Here is a 19,474-nt window from a genome sequence, read left to right as displayed (position 1 = left end):
TTTTCTCAATTTTCAACAGCAAAGTCCCTCTGACCACCACAATTATTAAGATCCCAATAACTTTCCATCCCGCGCCCATGTCAGAGGCTAAAGTGTATGTTCTGCTCGCTCCTTGCTTCTTTTCAATTTTATTCTGAATACCGTCTTTTTTCACTTTCCAGTTTCGTTGTCTAATTAATGATTTAATGCCGCCATCCCTCGTCCTGTATTCTGATTTTTGGATGAAACGTTTTCATTTGAATTTTAGGCTTAAGAGTTACAAGCAGACCTGGAAAAAATATTTCCAGAATTCCATTGAAAATGAGGCGAAAAACTTGAAGAAAAGAGATTGTGAATGTGCAGAGACGGCGATAAAATTCTACAACGAAAAACATGTGGGATTACATTTACTTGTTCATTGATTAATTATTATCGGATTTTCTAACATGTGCCTCGTATAGAAGCTTTGTTGAGAATATTTTCTTAATTATGGTAAATGTGAGTTTGTACACCTATTTTTCTTGATTTATTCTCAACAAAGTTTTTCTAATTAACTTATTAACGTGTGCCATGACATGTTAGAAAATCCGATTATTATTGGGAATTGTTTTGTTTTGATTGATAATATTTGTTTAGGAACAGGGTACTGATTACGAGATTGTCGAAACCCTTGGCAGCTATACGCGCTGTTATGTTGGATTTTGGTTTCGTTGCAATTTCAGAGCTCACTGCAAATCTGATGATTCCTCGCCGCCTAAGCTCTTCTTTGCAGAGTTACATCGCAAGCGGCTACCTAATCTTATTGTCAAAAATTGTGTGCCTTTGGACGACCCTCAGAATCGTATGTTATCGATTTTTTAGATTTCTTGCACAAATATTTTGACAATCATTGCTGCCAATGTAGTAGAGATTCAAATTCGTTGTTTTGCAAGTTCTCTTATTGTTCGTGGCTGCAGAATCTGTGGAAATCAGTTATTGCATCCTGTCAACGGATTTGAAGCTGGGAAGATTATTGTGAAGTATTTGGGGGGAGATAGCCTTCTTACACAAGTTAATATGCGATTTGGGGTCGGATTCAAACTATTTAGGGCCAACAATGGGCCAATAGTTTTTGTCTTTGATAATTTTCCATGAAGGGAGGAAGCCGCTGGGAACCTGGCCCATTTAGCGGCTTTATATAAAAACAGGAAAAAAAATAAAGTGATAACGTGGACCTATTGGCCTATTGGCTTATGACTTGTAAATTGTCAACAGAAAACTGCGATTAAATTTCTCATTTAGTTTTTATTGTTAAAAATTCCGACTGATACATAATTCAATTAAACAAGTTAAAAGACAAAATAGAAACTGAAAACCAAAACAGGACGCCATAGAACAATTGTAGACTCGACCATCTGTTGCCATTGCCACTGTTGGTCGGGGCCTTGGCGATTGGTGTACTGGTGCTGTCCGATTCCTTAGCTGCAAGAAAAAAAATTACAATGGAATCAAGAAATTAATCATTTGTACAGACGATAGCATGTCTAACTTAGATAATAATATAAGGAGACCGAATGTAAGTAGTCTTAACAAAATTAGTGCTTAAATCAATAATAAGGAGACTCACGAGTTGAAGAGGGAGTAGCGGGAGCAGCACCGCCTTTGCCGATTTCAGTGAAGACCTTAGCATCCGGGGAATTTGGTGCCAGGTGGAGTAGAGCTGAATCAAGCCGAATTTAAGATGAGTATGATAACAATGAACCCTTTCGTGGAGAGTAAGTGTATTATACACCTGATGTACTCCCACTAATTCTATAGTTTTTGTGCATTATAATAAGGTTCAGAGTTTAGTTAAATTTGAATTTTGACGGAAAAAAAAAATTAAAATCTAACTTATAAACTTTAATAAGTTCAAAAAAAATACACATATGCTCAAAAATAAATAAAGTTTGAGGTAATAAGCTAAAAATAAATACATATATGCTCAAAAAAAAAAAAGTTAGAGGTAATACATTCGATGTATGTTCCTTTTTCTCCTTCTGTGTGACGTATATTATCTTATTTATTAAATGGGTTAACGACTTTTGCTGTATGCATACAACAGTCTTATATAAAACTCGGAATTTAGGATATAAGAGGAAGGGGAAAAAGAGGCATACCAGGGCATACAGAAATATCATGATCAGGGGAATTGCATTTAACAGGAAGACCAAGAGCTAAAGTAGTATTGATTTTCAAACCGAGACTCGGATCATCTTTATCCTTAATCAAAATACATAAACATTTCTTGTTAGTCTTAAGCACTTGATTAAGACCAGTGCAACAATCCATGGTAGGTGCCTTGGCCTGGTTTCCGACGTAAGGAAGACATGTTGCTAAACCTACTAACGGGTCTGCACACTCTTTTTTATCCTCATTTATGTCGCCATTCGCGATAATCACTAGCATCATCAGCAACACTACTACGCTGCCATATCTAAGCATTTTGTAAATACTTGTATCGAGTTATAAAGGAGGAAACTCGAGATAAAAGGGTAGTTTTTCTTAAGCTGATCGGAGTCTCTTGTGACTCGAGTGGCTTGGGAATGTGGCTTTTATAATATAGTGGACTTAGTGGAGATGGGAACAAGAAAGTGAAAGTGCACATTGATGCAATAATGTCTAGGCATGTGTGGTATACCAATTATTAGCCTTTTGGGTAAAAAAAAATATCATTTTGATAAAAAATCCGAGGCTTTTATATCGTGTAAGAGAATTATTTCGAAACTCTATTCAACCAAAAGTCTAAGGTGATGATTAAGACTGATCTAGGGTTTCATATTGAGAAAAAGGAACATACATCGGATGTATATTATTTCAGATTTTACCTGTTTTTGAGCATGTGTATTTTTTCTAAGCGTATTACCTCAAAATTTATTTGTTTTTGAACATATGTGTATTTTTTCTGAGTTTATTAAAGTTTATAATTTTAATTTTAATTTTTTTTTCCGTCAAAACTCAAATTTAACTAAGTTTATATGTAATGCTTTTGAATTTTATTGTAATTTATGAGTTTAATATTTTAGTAAATGAACTCAGAAACTTTATAATAAAACTCATAATTTTTAAAACAAAACTCAATTTTTTTATTATAATACTAATTAGTAGTAAATCGAATGTTTAATCCACTCACTGTTTCATACCTTAGTATTCTGGCTATTCAAATATGCACAAAATCTCATTTGTGACGGCACGTATCCGTCACTTTGGAGTGACGGATACCATTTTCCCTCACAAATGATCCAAATAGAGGAGAGAGGGAAGCACATGGGGGTGCCTCCACCTTGTCCCCTCTATCCGTTTTGTGAGTGGTATTATCCGTCACTTACTCCGACCCGTCTTCAGCAATACTAATTGTCAAATAGGTCACTAATCACAGTTATAACATGCAAACGTGACACTTATATATTAAATCGAAATTTGTACGTCACTCGCGATCATCATTAATGAAATTCTTGCAAAATATTTTTTAGCAATATCTTAAGCATGATTTAATAGGGACCCTCATATCATAATTTCAAAGCAGTAATCATGAGACAAGCTAGCTGTGGCTGTTTTTCTAGCATTCCACTTTCCAGGGATGAGGGTTGGTAAGGGGCTTTTTTGGAAAATGGAATTCGTAATCTCAACAGTACAAATTCTTATTTAGTACGGTTGTAAGAGTCAAAATAGAGCTGATCAAATGGCCCAAGCCCATTGGCCCTATCCGGCCCGGCCCGATTTTCTGAAGGGCTTGGGCCTTTAGTTTTGGCCCAAAAAAGCCCATGGGCCGGCCTAAAAAGGCCCAAAATTTTTTGGGGCCGGGTTTGGGTCAAGCATTTGGCCCAAATTTTGGCCCGGCCCGGCCCATATTTATTAATAATGAATATTTTTTCTAATAAAACTTATTAAAGTAGTGTTAAAGTTATACTCAACTCTTTACAAACTCAAGTATATTTTTTTAGATTTATAAAACAAATTATACATAACATAAATCATATCTAAGAATGCATGATTAAGCATTCTAAAGTGGAGATTTTTGTCATTATTTTATTTTAGAGAGCAATTAATATGCATTTCATCATATTTTGTGCAATTTTATACACTATATATGTTTTAAAAGTTGTAACTGAAGGTATTACGCTAATTATTTCATAGGATAAGTCGTAAATTTTAGGGCCCGAAAAAGCCCATTTAGGCCCAAAAGCCCGCATTAGCCCATAAGGGCCGGGTTTGGGCTTGCTAAATAAGCCCACGTATCTGGGCCGACCCGGCCCGGCCCACACAAATGGGCCGCTTTTGTTAGAAAGGCCCGGCCCAAGCCCGCATTGGCCCGGCCCATGATCACCTCTAAGTCAAAACTCAAAACGGGTCTAAAATAATTCATATACTGATATACTCGTTAGTGATGAGCCTTTTATATTAGACGGTTTCTACTTTCACATGTAAGACAGTCCTTTAACAAAAGAGTGAAACAAGTCTAAAATAATCTATATAATTAGTCTTGCGGAAGACGGGTCGGAGCAAGTGACGGATAATGCCATTCACAAAACAGATAGGGGGGACAAGGTGGGGCACCCCCATGTGCTTATCTTTCTCCTCTATTTGGGTCATTTGTGAGGGAAAATGGTATCCGTCACTCCAAAGTGACGAATTCGTGCCGTCACAAATGAGATTTTGTGTAATCTATATAAGACGATTTTACATGTCAGACCGTCCTTTTATGTAAGAAAACCATCCATTGTTGATATATATTAATAATAAATGAAAAGTATTTTTAATGAAGTGACCGTCTCAAGATGTCTGACCGCTTTACACAATAATTATTGTTAATTCCTCTGCGGCATGCCGGTTGTATATATAAGAGATCAGAACATATTAAAAACAAATCGAGTCTACAATTGTTGTATCTTAGCTTAAGAATGTAAAAACAGAATGTAAGTTCGTCTAAGTAACCCGCGACAGGTAATATACAGATCCATGATTAACCAAATTATCAGCGACATTTTCAGTCGCGACAATTTGCACAATGAACAATTGAACAGTCTCTTCTGAGTGATTCAGCTGTTTCAGACTTTCAGTCGCGACAATTTAGTGAGTCATTTTCGTCTTAAAAGAAATTATCCTAGTTAGGTATTCGACAGACGGCAAAACCACATAGTTCTAGATAACAGTTGGGAACATTCATTTAAGAAGAATATGTGATCTTGTGGCAATCTTATGCTACCAATACAATCATCTATCATCTTCATTACAGGTCATAGCTAGATCATCACATTTAATACTAGTGTTACTTCATTCACCCATGTTTACCCTCTTATAAACAGTAGAAGCAGTGGCGTAGCTAGAAAATTTGATCAACGAGGTCTTAATGTAAATTAATAACCACCCGTAAAATAAAGGGGTTTTATGTAGTCAAAAATCAGTACAATCGTACATATGTCGGCATACAATTCGGTAAATCTGCAAAAACCTATGGGGTTTCAAGACCCCTTTGCTCATAAGGTGGCTACACCACTGAGAAGAAGACATTTGAAGAATCAACCATTTTTATAAAATTTGCAATTTGCAGTAGTAATTGAGGCACTAGGTTAATGTTATTGTTGCTGCTGTATGATCGAAGGCATGGCTAAAGAATGCTTTATGACAGTTTAAAGAATAATTTATGTCAGCCGACCTTTTGTTGCACGAACACAATTGTGAAGAGTCAAGATTGTCCATTCTAAGTACAAGGACATAAGGTGACCCCAACCAATTTTAATTTCCTTTATTTGTCAATAAAGATATGGAAGAGCAAAAATTCCAAATTCGATAGATAAGTTTCATTTAATGAAATAATATAATAAAACTTTTGTTGTGCGATATGATGTCAAATAATTAGCAAGAAAATAGCAAAAGTTGATTAAGTACTTGGACAATGGAGAAATACAAAATTTAAGGGAAATCACCCAAATCAGTGGATTAATAACGTTTAGTATTAAAACTAGGGTAATGTTAAATACAGGGCTGTATTTAAGGAATTTATGGCAAAATTGCAAAAAAAATGATGTAATTAATAACACTATTAAAAATTAATTTCCTATTTTGGCTGTATTTATCATTTCCCTTAAAACTAATAAATTATGAAATAAAGGTTTTTTGTTGGAGACGTGAAGAAGATATAAAGAACAAGACTGCCCGAATTATTAGCACTTGGGATGAATTTAAAGGCGACTTTAAGAAGCAATTCTACCCCGACAATGCCTACGAGGTTGCCTTAAAATAAACAATAAGTCTCCCTTGTGACGGTCACAAATAAGAGACGGTCAAATGTGACCACTTTTTGATAAAATGTAACCACTCATAAACTGTTTATAAAATGTTACCTATGAAAAAATAGTCACATTTTCTCATAAAATGGTCACATTTGACCCGTCTCTTATTTGAGACGAACAGTACCCGTCGCAAATAAGAATTTGCGTAAAATAAAAGGCTTGGAGCTTGGAGCATGCCTAGTCTATTCGGGATTTGTATGCCAAGTAAAATAATATAATTATTTTAAGATAGTTTTCAATCACAATTACAAATTGAATATCACACCTACATAAGCAATTGTTTGTAATTAAGACGTAGGAAATGAGAATTTTTCGACAATTTAAGGTTCGAATATGAAATCGAACCAACTGAAAGTTAATATTTAATTTTTCAGTTGATTTTATTGTTATAAATTGCGACCGATACATAATTCAATTAAGCAAGTTAATAGACGAAATAGAAAGTGAAGCACCAAAGCAGGACGCCATAGAATACTTGTATACTCGACCATTTGTTGCCATTGCTACCGTTGGTCGGGGAATTGACGATTTGTGTACTGGTGGTGCTGTCCGAAACCTTAGCTGCAAGCAAAAAATTACAAAAGAATCGAGACAATGGTCATTTGTAAAGACGATAGCATGTCTAAAATACATAATAAATAAATAAACTAATAATATAAGGATGTCGAATGTAAGCAGTCTTAACAAAAACAATGCTTAAATATAAATCCACATTAAGGAGACTTACGAGTTGAAGGAGTAGCCGGAGCGGCACCTTTGCCGAAATCAGTAAAGACCTTAGCCTCCGGGGAATTGGGTTCCAGGTGAAGTAGATCTGAATCAAGTCGAAACTAAGATGAGTATGATTAAGCTCAATGAGACCCGTGGCGTAGCCAAAATTGTTAAAATGTGAGCTCAAATTAATATTAATGTCTTTTTTTTTTTTTTTTTTTGTTTCGTGGGCCATTATAAAGTTTAAATTTTTTAAATAAGATAGATTTAACAATGTAAAAAACCCGATTATCCTTATATGTGACTATTGTACACACGTACAAATATACAATGAACCCTTTTGTGTGCGACATATATATTTCTTAATTAAAAATAACTCTCTTTTAAAATTCAGTTTTTTAAAATTATTCTCTTATATAATTTTTTCCTAAAATTACTCCCTTAAGATACACTTTTATTAAAAATTGCTTCAAAACACCAATTTAGGTGACTTGTTCCGTATGTTTTTGAACTTATTTTCAAATTTTATACCTTTTAAAGTATAAATTGGAGTTTTGAAGCAATTTTTGATAAAAGTACATTTTAAGGGAGTAATTTTAGAAAAAAATTATATAAGAAAGTAATTTTTAAAAACTAAATTTTTAAAGAAGGTTATTTTTAATTTACTCTTTATGAATACAACAGTCTCATACAATACTTGAAATTTAGGAAGGAAAAAAAAAAAAGAGAAATACCAGCGCATGCAGCAACATCTTTATCAGGGGAATTGCATTTATCAGGAAGGCCAAGAGCTAAAGTACCATTGACATTCAAACCGAGACTCGGATCATCTTTATCCTTAATTAAGATACACAAACATTTCTTATGAGTCTTAAGCAGGTGATTAACACCAGTACAACAATCCGGTGAGGGTGCCTTCCCCTGACCGCCAGTGTAAATAAGACACGTTGATACCGAATCTATTAACGCGTCTGCACACTCTTTTTTATCCTCATTTATGTCACCATTCGCGATATTCACTATTATTATCAGCAACACTACTATGCTGCCATATCTCCTCATTTTAATTTCTAATTACTTTTATCGAGATAAAAGGGTAGTTTTTCTTGAGCTGATCGTGTGTTGGCTTTTATAATAGTGACGGAACACAAGGGAAAGTGCATGTTGATGGAAAGTGTCTTGCCATGTCTGGTATACCTAAAAAATTCATTAAACTTCAAAACCCGAAGCTTTGATAACGTGTAATAGAATTATCCTAACTAGTTAAAAGACTAAGCTGATGGTTGATACTCGATATTTAGAATTTTTTGGTTAATGAGTGTTTATTAGCAAATTAATTAGATAATTAGTGTTCGTTTGAAACTATTTTGGTTCATAGTGCCCACGTGTTTTTGTATGAAGCTGCTAGGATAGTTAGCGGTTTTAATTGCTCTTATTTTTCAAAATATACTGTAAGTATTAGAAAACGTAGAAGGATAAGCCGCTAATGTCCTTACCGATTTTAGCCCTTCATATTTCTTGAACATAGTGCAAGTGCTAGCAAAATATGGATTTTTGGGGGAAGCCGCCTATCTTCTCAGCGGCTTCATGTGTATATATTTTTTTTATTTTTTATTTTTTAATCTACTAGCCTTATGGAATGTTATGAAAATAGTAAAGCCGCTAACTATCTTAGCGGTTTCATATAAAAATATAAAAAAAATACAAATGATGACATGGACACTATGAACCAAAATAGTTTCAAACGAACGCTAATTACCTAATTAAATTATTAATAAACACTCATTAACAAAAAAATTCCGATATTTAACATTAATAGGGACCCTTATATCATAATGAATATTCAGTACATTCTTTGACATTAATTTGTGCTAGATATATGTTAGTTAACTCGATATAACTTATAAATAGTTAGAAAATCTTACTGTTCCGACATTTATCAACATAATTCCCTTTTTCTGCCGAGTATATATAAAAGAGAGTGAAAAAAAAGTTATGATTTCGAGTTTATAAATTTTGCACCATCGCTTTAGGATGAAAAAACAGAAAGTAAGTTCGTCTAGGTAACCCGTGACAAGTAATGTACATATCCGTGATTAACCAAATTATGAGGCACATTTTCAGTCGCGACAATTTGCATAATGAACAGTCGAACAGTCTCTTCTAAATGATTCAGAGCTTTCAGTCGCGACAATCTAGTATGTCATTTTCGCCTTGATAAATAAAATTAGCGCAGTTACGTAATCTATACACCACATAGGACTAATAACTAATAAGAATGAATGCTGAGGGATAAGGAGGAGATCACAGTTGGGAACATTCATTTAAAGAAGAAGTTGTAATCATGTGGCAATCTTGTTCTACCAATATCGGCATCTATCATCTTCATTACAGGTCATAGCTAGATCATCACATTTAATAATAGTATTACTCCATTCACTCAATTTGCGGGAATTATTGAGGCATTGGGGTAATCAGTGTAAGTTATATGTTGAAAGATTGAATCTTATTGCGTAAATAATACAATGATACAATGGTTGCTTATATACTAGTTACAAAGCTTGGGGAAGAGGAAACCTAATACAATATTTCCTAAATACATATGACAGAATATGGAAAACTAAATATTAACAATTTTCTAAATTACAATAGCTAAATAATTCAAAGAATAGTTTCCTACTATGTGATATTCCTAATACGGTCCCGCAAGATGGACGACCCGAAGGCGAGACCAATCTTGGAAACCAAAAACGTGAAACGAGGAGACGGGAGAGCTTTAGTAAGCAGGTCCGCAAGCTGATCACCACCAGAGATATGAGTAACACGAAGAAGACCTTGTTGAACACGTTCACGAACAAAATGAAAGGACATAGCCAGATGCTTCATTCGAGAATGAAACACGGGATTTTGAGAGTAATGAGTAGCACTCAGGTTGTCACAATAGATGACAGGGGTAGGAAAGGAGGGAGCACGAAGCTCAGTGAGTAAGGACTGAAGCCACATGAGTTCAGTAGTAGTGGCAGCCACAGCTCGAAACTCAGCCTCGGTAGAGGAGCAAGCGACTGCTCTCTGCTTTTTGGAGGACCAAGACAAAGCATTGCGACCAAAATAGGTTATATAACCGGTTGTAGAGTGTAAGACATCATGATCGCCACCCCAATCAGCGTCGCTATAAGCATGAAGACAGGGGGGAGATTCCCGAAAGAGCTGAAGACCCACATGAGAGGTGCCATTGAGATAGCGTAAAAGACGTTTTAAAGCAGCCCAATGGAGTTCAGTCAGTTGTTGCAAAAATTGTGCCAAGTGATTGACGGTGTAAGCAATATCCGGCCTAGTGAATGACAGATATTGTAGGCTACCAAGTAACATACGATACACAGTGGTGTCGACGAGAGGCGAACTCCTGTCTTTGTGAAGGTGAGGATGAACTGCTTGAGGTGTGGTAGCCGGTTTGGAGTCTAGGAAATTGTGTTTACTTAACAAATCGTGAATGTATTTTGTTTGAGTAAGGACTAAGCCGGTTTTATTTGGGGTAACCTCGACGCCTAGAAAATAGGACAATAAGCCTAAGTCTTTAAGTGCAAAGCGAGACGCGAGAGTGGTGATAAAGGACGTAACTTGACTTTTGTTGGGACCAGTGACAATAATATCGTCAACATAGACCAGTAGATAAATAGTGCAAGACGGTGTGGTGAGTAAAAAAAGGGAGGGATCGGCCAGTGAAGCACGAAACCCAGTGGATAGCAGGTATTGTTTGAGTGTCGTGTACCAAGCACGAGGTGCTTGTTTTAGACCGTAAATAGCTTTTGTGAGTTTGCATATGTGAGTAGGATGCCGAGAATCAATGAATCCAGCAGGTTGTTCCATGTAAACAATGTTAGTGAGGTCACCTTGTAAAAATGCATTATTAATATCTAACTGACGAAGTTCCCAAGAATTAACTAAAGCAAGAGAAAGCAATGTACGTACCGTTGCAGGTTTAACCACGGGACTAAACGTGTCCGAGTAATCAACACCGGGACGTTGAAGAAACCCCTTCGCGACAAGTCGAGCTTTATATTTTTCGATGGAGTTATCTGGTTTGTATTTGATGCGATATATCCATTTACATCCGATAACATTGTAGGACGGGTCAGGTGGGACAAGAGTCCATGTTTTATTGTTTTGAAGAGCTGTAAATTCAGCGGTCATGGCATCACGCCATTGAGGGTCGATGAGAGCTTGTTTAGTGGTGTTGGGAAGACGGGTAGGCGGAAGCAAGGTGGCCATTTTGGCATATTTGGGGTTAGGTTTGCGGATGTTATTGGTGAGGCGGGTGATAACACGGGGTGGTGGAGGTGGGGGTGGGGGGGGGGGAGGTGGGGTGGACTGTGGAGTCACAGTGGGTATGGGAGTGGAGGTGGGGATGGAACCAGTAACCGAGGAGGGGGTCGAGGGGGTGCTGTCAGACGTGGTAGAGGGAGGGGAGGCAGGGGATGTTGGTGAGGCAGGGGGGGTTGGGGAGGCAGGGTTTGTAGGGGAATTTGGGGGAGTAATAGGATGTGGGAGCTGATGGGCAGAGGGTGAGTGCGGCAAGGGTGGAAGGAGGTGTTCGTGGAACCAGTTGGCGGTGGGGATGGTGGTGGCAGAAGCCGTCGATGGGGCCACAAGGGTAGGGTAAGGAAACTCGTTTTCGACGAATTTCACATGACGAGAAACAAAAATTTTGTTGGTGATTGGGTCAAGACAGTAAAAGGCACTTTGTGTTAGGGAATATCCCACAAAAATGCAAGGCTTGGAGCGGGGTTCTAAATTATGATTAGTGTAAGGTCGGAGCCACGGGTAACAGAGACACCCAAAGCACCGAAGTTTGGAATAGTTTGGAGGTTGACCAAATAATTTGAGGTACGGTGAAGAGTTGTCAAGGGTAGGAGTAGGCATACGGTTTATGAGGTATGTGGCAGTGGCAAAAGCATGAGTCCAATAAGTTGTAGGTAAATGAGCATGAGTAAGAAGAGCTAAACCTGTTTCGACGATGTGACGATGTCTACGTTCAGCATAGCCATTCAACTCAGGTGTGTGTGGTGGAGTGGTTAAGTGGCCAATGCCACGGTCATTGAGTGTATGAGCCATTTTGATGTACTCACCACCATTGTCCGAATAGATTTGTAAAATAGGTCGATTAAAATATTTTTCAACGAGTTTTTGAAAGCGAATAAACACGGTTGTAGCATCGGATTTGAGCTTGAGAGGATAAAGCCATATATACTTAGTGAAGTGATCAACAAAAATGAGATAGTATTTAAAATTATCATAAGACGGTACCGGAGAGGACCAAACATCACTAAACAGTAAATCAAGCGGTGCTTTAGACAATATAGTAGAGGTATTGAATTCTAACTTGTGACTCTTGTGGATAGCACAAGAATTACACGGTTTATTTGTAGTAAGACTAGAATTGTTGAAAAAACGAGAACTTAAATATTGTAAAATCTTGGAGGATGGGTGACCAAGACGGTGATGCCATGCAATATCCGGAGATAGGTGAGTAGTGTAAGCAGCCGGTTTTGGAGGAAGCCATTCATAGACACCACCATTGCCCAAGCCGCTAAGAAGAGTCCGATGCGTTTTGAGATCCTTGACTGAAAAAGCAGTAGAAGAAAATTCAAAATAAGCTTGGTTGTCATGACAAAATTTCGAAACGGAAAGAATGTTACGAGAAATTGATGGAACGCATAAAACATTGTCAAATTTAAGAAATAAAGTAGAAGAGTGGGGAATTGTGAACGAACCAGTGTGAGTGATAGGTAAGGCGGAGCCATCACCTATTAGGAGATCGTCGCCACCATCATAAGGAGAGTGGAGAGCGAGGTTGTCAAGATCGCTAGTAATGTGATGCGTAGCACCACTGTCAAGGAGCCAAGGGCGAGATGGGTCAGCGGGATTGGGATTGGGGTGAGTAGTGGCGGTGTTGGCTTGAGGGTTGGAGTAGTCAGTGCGAGTGAAAAAGGCCGAGGATGGTGGAAAGACAACATTAGGGTAAGCTTTCTTAAACTTAAAACAACTCGAAATCACATGACCGACTGCTCGACAGTACTGGCACTTTCCTTTGAAGGGCACAGGGTTGGGATTTGTAGAGGACGATGCTTGGTTTGGGGTGGAGGTGGGCTTGGTATACGGCTGGGTGTAGGGTCGGTTATTGGCACGGTAGGCGGCATTGGCAGTGGCGGGAAACGGGGCAGGGACGGTTTGATGTTTGATAGTGAGGTCAAAGTTTATGAGTTTTTCATGGAGGTTGTCAAAGGAGATAGGATCATCCCTTGCATTAACGACATCAATTAAGGGTTTGTAGAGTGAGTAGTCTAGGCCACGGATGACATGAGCAGTGATATCTTCCGGGTCGACGGGTTTGCCTAGAGATGCGAGTTTATCAGTGCACGCCTTAATGGAATGCATATAGTCAGTGACAGATTGATTTGCGGTTTTGGTGATAGAGTTTAGACGGTCTTTAACTTGTAAAATATGAGCACGAGACGGTTTGGCATAGGTTTGTGCAAGAGAGGTCCAATGGGCAAAGGAAGTGGGTGCACGCATGACGAGTGCATGAATATTAGACGAAAGGGTTCCTACAATAGCTCCTTTGAGGAGATGGTCTTGTCGTTTCCAAGTAAGATAGGCAGGGTTGGGTTTGGTTTTGTTTTTGTCATCATCAGTAGGTGTAGGAATCGTTTCGGGTGGGCAAGGGTAAGAGCCGTCTAAATATTTAAGAAGATCGTAGCCAAAAAGGAACGAGGTTACCTGATCAGCCCATTGCATATAGGTGAGGGGCGTGAGTTTCTCTACCACTGAGAGGTTGACGAGATAAAGAGGAACAGTGGGTTCGTTTTCATTGACGATGGTGTTGGTTGAGCTCGACATGACGAAGGAACTTCCTGCTTGGTCTCGGGTTGAAGACGTTGGTACACGAATGATCTTCGTGGTTGCGTTATGTGCGTGAGGCAGTTGATATTAGGATCGATGAGAACCTGATACCATGTAAGTTATATGTTGAAAGATTGAATCTTATTGCGTAAATAATACAATGATACAATGGTTGCTTATATACTAGTTACAAAGCTTGGGGAAGAGGAAACCTAATACAATATTTCCTAAATACATATGACAGAATATGGAAAACTAAATATTAACAATTTTCTAAATTACAATAGCTAAATAATTCAAAGAATAGTTTCCTACTATGTGATATTCCTAATAATCAGGTAATGTTGTTTTTGTTGTATGATCAAAGGCATAGCTAAAGGATAATTTATGTCAGCCGACCTTCTTGTTGATAGATGAACCATCGCAGCCAAAACCTTAAGGTTTTGGTTGAGTTGGTTCATCTATCATGGTATCAGAGCCAGAGTAACCGAAGGTCACGGGTTCGAATCCTGGCAACCCCAATAACTCACGAAGTGGAATTTCAGCACATGGTTAACCAGTCTTCAAGCCCAATGGGCATTCGAATGAAGAGGCGTAATAGGAATAAATATAATATTTGGACGTCAACCATCACTTTAAGGTTTTGATTGAGTTGATTCATCTATCACTTGTGAAAACATAGCTAGAACATTGGGCCGAGTGCATTGTCAAGAGTCGAGACCGTCCCTTCTAACTTCTAAGTCTAATAATGCTTAAAGATAAGGTGACCCTAACTCCCCATGCATTTTGCCCTTGTCAATAAAGATAAATACGGAGTAGCACTTTTGTTTCAAACTTGTAAAAGAGCATATACGTATTATTTTTAAAATAAAAATTTGATTCTAACAATTATTGTAAACTGAAAATAAAATATAAATTCAAAGCAAGATTCAAAATTATTCTTAAAATATAAAATAAAAATAAGTCATAAAATTGTAAAAGGAAAGTATTAAGCCATATTACGTAGTGTAGAGGTGAATAAATTGATGATTGTGACTTTGTATATGAAATATTTATACAACATATATAATAATACCACGTTTTTATCATATTTTTATATTAATTTTGGGCGTTATATATTCAATACCGCATCCGCGAAAAAATTGATTCGCCCTTGCTCTTGCTCGGGATAGGTAAAACAGGCCAACTGCAAAAGAAACATAAAAATAAATAAATAAATAAATTAGATAAGATTATAAAAGAAAAAAACAAAAACTTGAATAAGTAATATTTATGAATAGTAATTACACCAAAAACTTCATACTTGTTAGGAATAGGTGGGGTGAACCTTTGAACATGTAACACTCTAGCTTTTGTACTTCCATCTTGCACACTGTTTACGATGAGCTAAATCCAAAAAAAAAAAAACAATTGTCAAACATTGATAAAAAAATTGTCATTTGTGACGGCACTATTATGTGACCTTTCACAAAAAACAAGTGGGAGGGAACTGTAAGCCTGTAAAAAATCACAAACTTGTGATCGTTACAAGCAAGACGATCTGCTCTAACTAACCAACAAACCAAATTTTAACACACCTCAACTTCTAGAGCCTCTCTCCTTTCAGCAGTAATTAAATTTCCTTGCTTATCTTCGACTAATTTGAATAGCACCCCTGCAAACTGTAATAAAATAATAAAATCAACACATGTAATTTGTGGTGACATTAAATAATTAAAAATAAGTGTAGAACGTACGAGTATATAACTGTAAAATGTCGGTTACCAAAAACAATTTGAATTGTATTTAAATCACATCAATCACATTATATTAAGTGTTATAGTGTCACGTATGCTTATACAAACTTGGAAAGTATGTAAAAGTATAGACGTACTCGTATATAAGTATACGCATAGCCAGTTGCAAATACTAGAAAACCAATTATTTATAATTGCATTTTAAATGATGAAGCAAATTTGGAAATTAAAAGTATTAACTCATCATAAAAGATAGTCACCTCAGCTGGTGAATTGATAGAAATCTTATTACATGATGTTATAACATTACCAACGCAAATTCCCGCCATATCCGTGGGAGATCCTTTAATCACCTGAAAATAACGAAATTTAACAAGAGCCTACAATCCATAAAGAGAGAAAAAAAAAAAACGAGTTGTAGCTAAAAAATACCCATCCCACTAAAAAATATACTAAGTGTGTGTTTGGCCTGACTTTTAAAAGTATTTTTGGACCTAAAAACACTTTTTCGCCAAACACATTATTATGTAAGAGCTCAACAAGAATTTCTCAAAAGTCAAAAAACCATCTTTTTACCCATAAAAATAAAAATAAAAGCAGTAATTTGATGTTCTCTTTTTGAAAAACACTTTTAGAAAATTAAGCTTGAAAAAACAAAAACTCATTTTCAACAAGTTAGGTCAAACATCCTCTAATTCTCAAACCTCTTTGACGACAATTCCATCAAAAGATTGGAATTTTCGATAAATGGCTTCCATCTCTTGAATGTCGACTTCATCAATACTTCTTGTTCTGAGGTCAAGCCATGGACGGCTTACATCTCTATAAAACAATTTTACAACATATGTGATATATTAATTCATATACTTGATTTTAAATTACATAAGACGAGTTAAAACTTACCCAGTTTCTATCAAATGTTTCACACATTTTATAAGAATGTTACTCGGCATAAATGGTGTGTAGCCTTTCTTACAAAAAAAATTCATCCCAAGAACAGTTCCCGTCGATCTCTCAATTAAGGCTCCGCCAATACCCCACTGAAATCAAAATGAGACTCGCACGCAATTAAATACAAAATATATAAAAGAAAAAATTTACTCCCCCTTTCCAGTGATATGTTTACACTTCCTTTATTTTCTCCTCACAAAATAAAGGAAGTGTAAACATATCACTCAAAATAAAGGAAGTGTAAATAATTACTGGAACAGAGGGAGTAGGAAGAGAATGACAATATCACCTCAGAAATGTTACTAGTCGATGACATAAGGTCATCAGACTCGAGATGATCTCCTCGATTATTGATTGTACCAGATGAAGCCATGAGTCTACCGTGATAGTGACGACCAACAGCCATCACTAAAGTCCCTGACTTCAGAAAATCGGTAGACAACTGTGCACTAGTAGTGTCATCATCCAGTTCTTGTTGAGCACGGAGAAGTACGATATTGTGATCGACATTTGTGTACACAATGTCAGCATTTACTTTTTTGTTACACAAAATAATAGTAACGACCTACAATTAAAGCAAGTAGAAGCATTTAGACATGAATTTGTAACTCCTATATAAGATGAATATAGGTTCTTTATAAAAATTGCACCAGTTAAAGAAACATAACTTTGTAGCCGTATTAAATCATAAAACGGGTGAAGTATGGTAGATGAAACAAAAGTAAGATGCTAGATATGCACTTTAATCAAACATATACGGATTAACGCACTTTCATGTGTAAGTATGAATTTGGATTAACGCAGATGGTGTTCTTAATGAACAAGTCTACCATTTATTTTTTACTATTTCATAACTTCTACTTTTATTGGAATAATGATAAAAAAAGTTGTTTTAAATTTTAAGATAGGTTTTTTTATAACTACTACCTTTGTATTACCATGTTTTGAGAACTACTACCAAAATAATTTTCGCTTAAAAACTACTAACCAATAAGTTTGAATTTTTTTTAAAACACTACCAAATCTCATCTAAGGTCAATAAAACACAATCTCAGCCATTTATTTTTGAATTTCCATCCTAAGTTGTTAATTTTATCCCTTAAACTAGTTAATTTGATGAAGTTTAAGCAACTTTTTTACCTTAATTACTTTAGATTGGTGAATTAGATGAAACTAATTTAAAGTGATTTTGCCCCAAAATGATTAGCAAACGATAGTATTGGTAATGCTAAAGGGATAAAGTTTACCCCTTAAGATGGAAATTCAAAAATAAATGGTTAAAATTGTGTTTTATTGGGTTTGGATGAGATTTGGTAGTGTTTTTAAAAAAAATCAAACTTACAGGTAGTAGTTTTTAAACGAAAATTATTTTGGTAGTAGTTCTTAAAACCGTGTAGTATAAAGGTAGTAGTTATCAAAAAACCCTTTTAAGAAATCTAGTTATATTAGAATAATTTTTTTTTTAAATAATAAGTTCATATACACACTAGATTGATTGATTAATTTTTAGTTTGGCACATAATCAAACTTAGGAATCCAATTACGAACAAATATCTATTTAGAACAATTCTCATTTATACTTTTTCAGATAAAGGCTCGAAAGTAACATTTCGTGGATTTACAAAATATGAGAAATCATACAAAATATAAGTACGGAAATGAAAGATAACCTTTGGAGTTTTTGAACCGTCTCCGAGGATGTAACCAGAAGTAAGAATTAGTTTTACATTATTATGCTCCACAATAATCCCAGAGCTATGGTATGGTCTAAATCCTGAAAATAACAAGAAGTTTTCTTTTGTTAAATAATTACTTATGTGTAACACATGAGTTCTAAGTAAACTATTTATATACTAGATTAGATTTGAATGAAATAGTTATTACTAACGAACCTAAGCCAAAAGAAGAAACGCCAACCACGGATGACGAAACTGTGGAAGCTATCTTTCTCAATTCTGAGCTTGAGGGGTTATCAGATTCACATGTATAATCATACAAACCATAATATTCAGCAACTGTAAAATAGAAACACAACACCTTCATTAAAGTTCTGCAAATAGTAAATAGACAATAAACGAAAATAGAGGGTGTAGAACGTACGAAAATATGCAGCATTATCTTCACGTGTAGGCATTTCACGGGGTTTAATTTTCTCGACTGCAAATAAATGTTAGAATTAACAAGTGTGAAAAAAAACAAATGAAATAGTTGGAGAAATTAAGCGTTTGCTAAAAAATATATTTTCTAAATCCATAGATCGTAACCTTGTAATTTCAAATACAATAATGGTAGGCCACAATTGTATAATTAGTAACAAGCATGAGTGCATGACCCTAAAATTCCCACAAGTTAATAAATTATGGTGTGAGAGGTGAGACGGTCTCACATTATGGGACGGTTAACTTTTACAAAAAAGGTTATTTATTTATTACTAATAGATGAGTTAGTTTTTTTTTTTTTTTACCATGGAACCGTCTCACAGTTTGAGATCGTCTGACACAATAACTACCGTAAAATTTCATTCGGTTAACTAGCCACTAAGAGCATACACAATAGAGAGAATGGTTTCATCCTCTTATTATTTTTCTCTGTCTTTCTATTTTTTTGACACATATTTCCCTCTTTCATCCACCTCATTTCCCACTATCTACATCATCTTCATTTCCACTACATCTTTTTTCTTCCACAATAGAGATGATCCTCTTATATTACTTTTCTTATTATTATATTTATTTTATTTATATTTAATATTATGGATGACTTTATATTGTTTTAATAATTTACAAATTAATAAAATTAATTTTAAAAAAAGTTTGTGTTGCTAAACTAAATAACATATAAAATTCATAAAATAAAATACATTAAACTCATATACAAAGTAAGATA

At 35.7% G+C, this 19,474-nt stretch overlaps 3 protein-coding genes across 3 annotated transcripts; all 3 read right to left on the bottom strand.

Annotated features, from left to right (window-relative positions):
* Positions 1-1,238: 1,238 nt before the first annotated feature.
* Positions 1,239-2,536, bottom strand: LOC141619509 (non-specific lipid transfer protein GPI-anchored 14-like). The gene is made up of 3 exons (XM_074436525.1): positions 2,118-2,536; positions 1,586-1,678; positions 1,239-1,440 (listed from the first exon to the last, which is right to left on the bottom strand). The coding sequence occupies exons 1-3, from the start codon at positions 2,440-2,442 to the stop codon at positions 1,295-1,297; spliced, it is 564 nt and encodes a 187-aa protein (XP_074292626.1). The 5' UTR covers positions 2,443-2,536; the 3' UTR covers positions 1,239-1,294.
* Positions 2,537-6,480: 3,944 nt separating this feature from the next.
* LOC141619507 (non-specific lipid transfer protein GPI-anchored 14-like) lies at positions 6,481-8,105 on the bottom strand. Its single transcript, XM_074436524.1, has 3 exons — positions 7,736-8,105; positions 7,018-7,104; positions 6,481-6,851 (listed from the first exon to the last, which is right to left on the bottom strand). The coding sequence occupies exons 1-3, from the start codon at positions 8,061-8,063 to the stop codon at positions 6,715-6,717; spliced, it is 552 nt and encodes a 183-aa protein (XP_074292625.1). The 5' UTR covers positions 8,064-8,105; the 3' UTR covers positions 6,481-6,714.
* Positions 8,106-14,829: 6,724 nt separating this feature from the next.
* LOC141619506 (uncharacterized) lies at positions 14,830-16,678 on the bottom strand. Its single transcript, XM_074436523.1, has 6 exons — positions 16,541-16,678; positions 16,342-16,459; positions 15,898-15,990; positions 15,479-15,562; positions 15,205-15,287; positions 14,830-15,087 (listed from the first exon to the last, which is right to left on the bottom strand). The coding sequence occupies exons 1-6, from the start codon at positions 16,624-16,626 to the stop codon at positions 15,021-15,023; spliced, it is 531 nt and encodes a 176-aa protein (XP_074292624.1). The 5' UTR covers positions 16,627-16,678; the 3' UTR covers positions 14,830-15,020.
* Positions 16,679-19,474: the final 2,796 nt, after the last annotated feature.

Source organism: Silene latifolia, chromosome X (genome assembly GCF_048544455.1).
Source record: "Silene latifolia isolate original U9 population chromosome X, ASM4854445v1, whole genome shotgun sequence".
Lineage (NCBI taxonomy): Eukaryota > Viridiplantae > Streptophyta > Magnoliopsida > Caryophyllales > Caryophyllaceae > Silene > Silene latifolia.
This window is presented reverse-complemented; position numbering and strand designations above follow the sequence as displayed.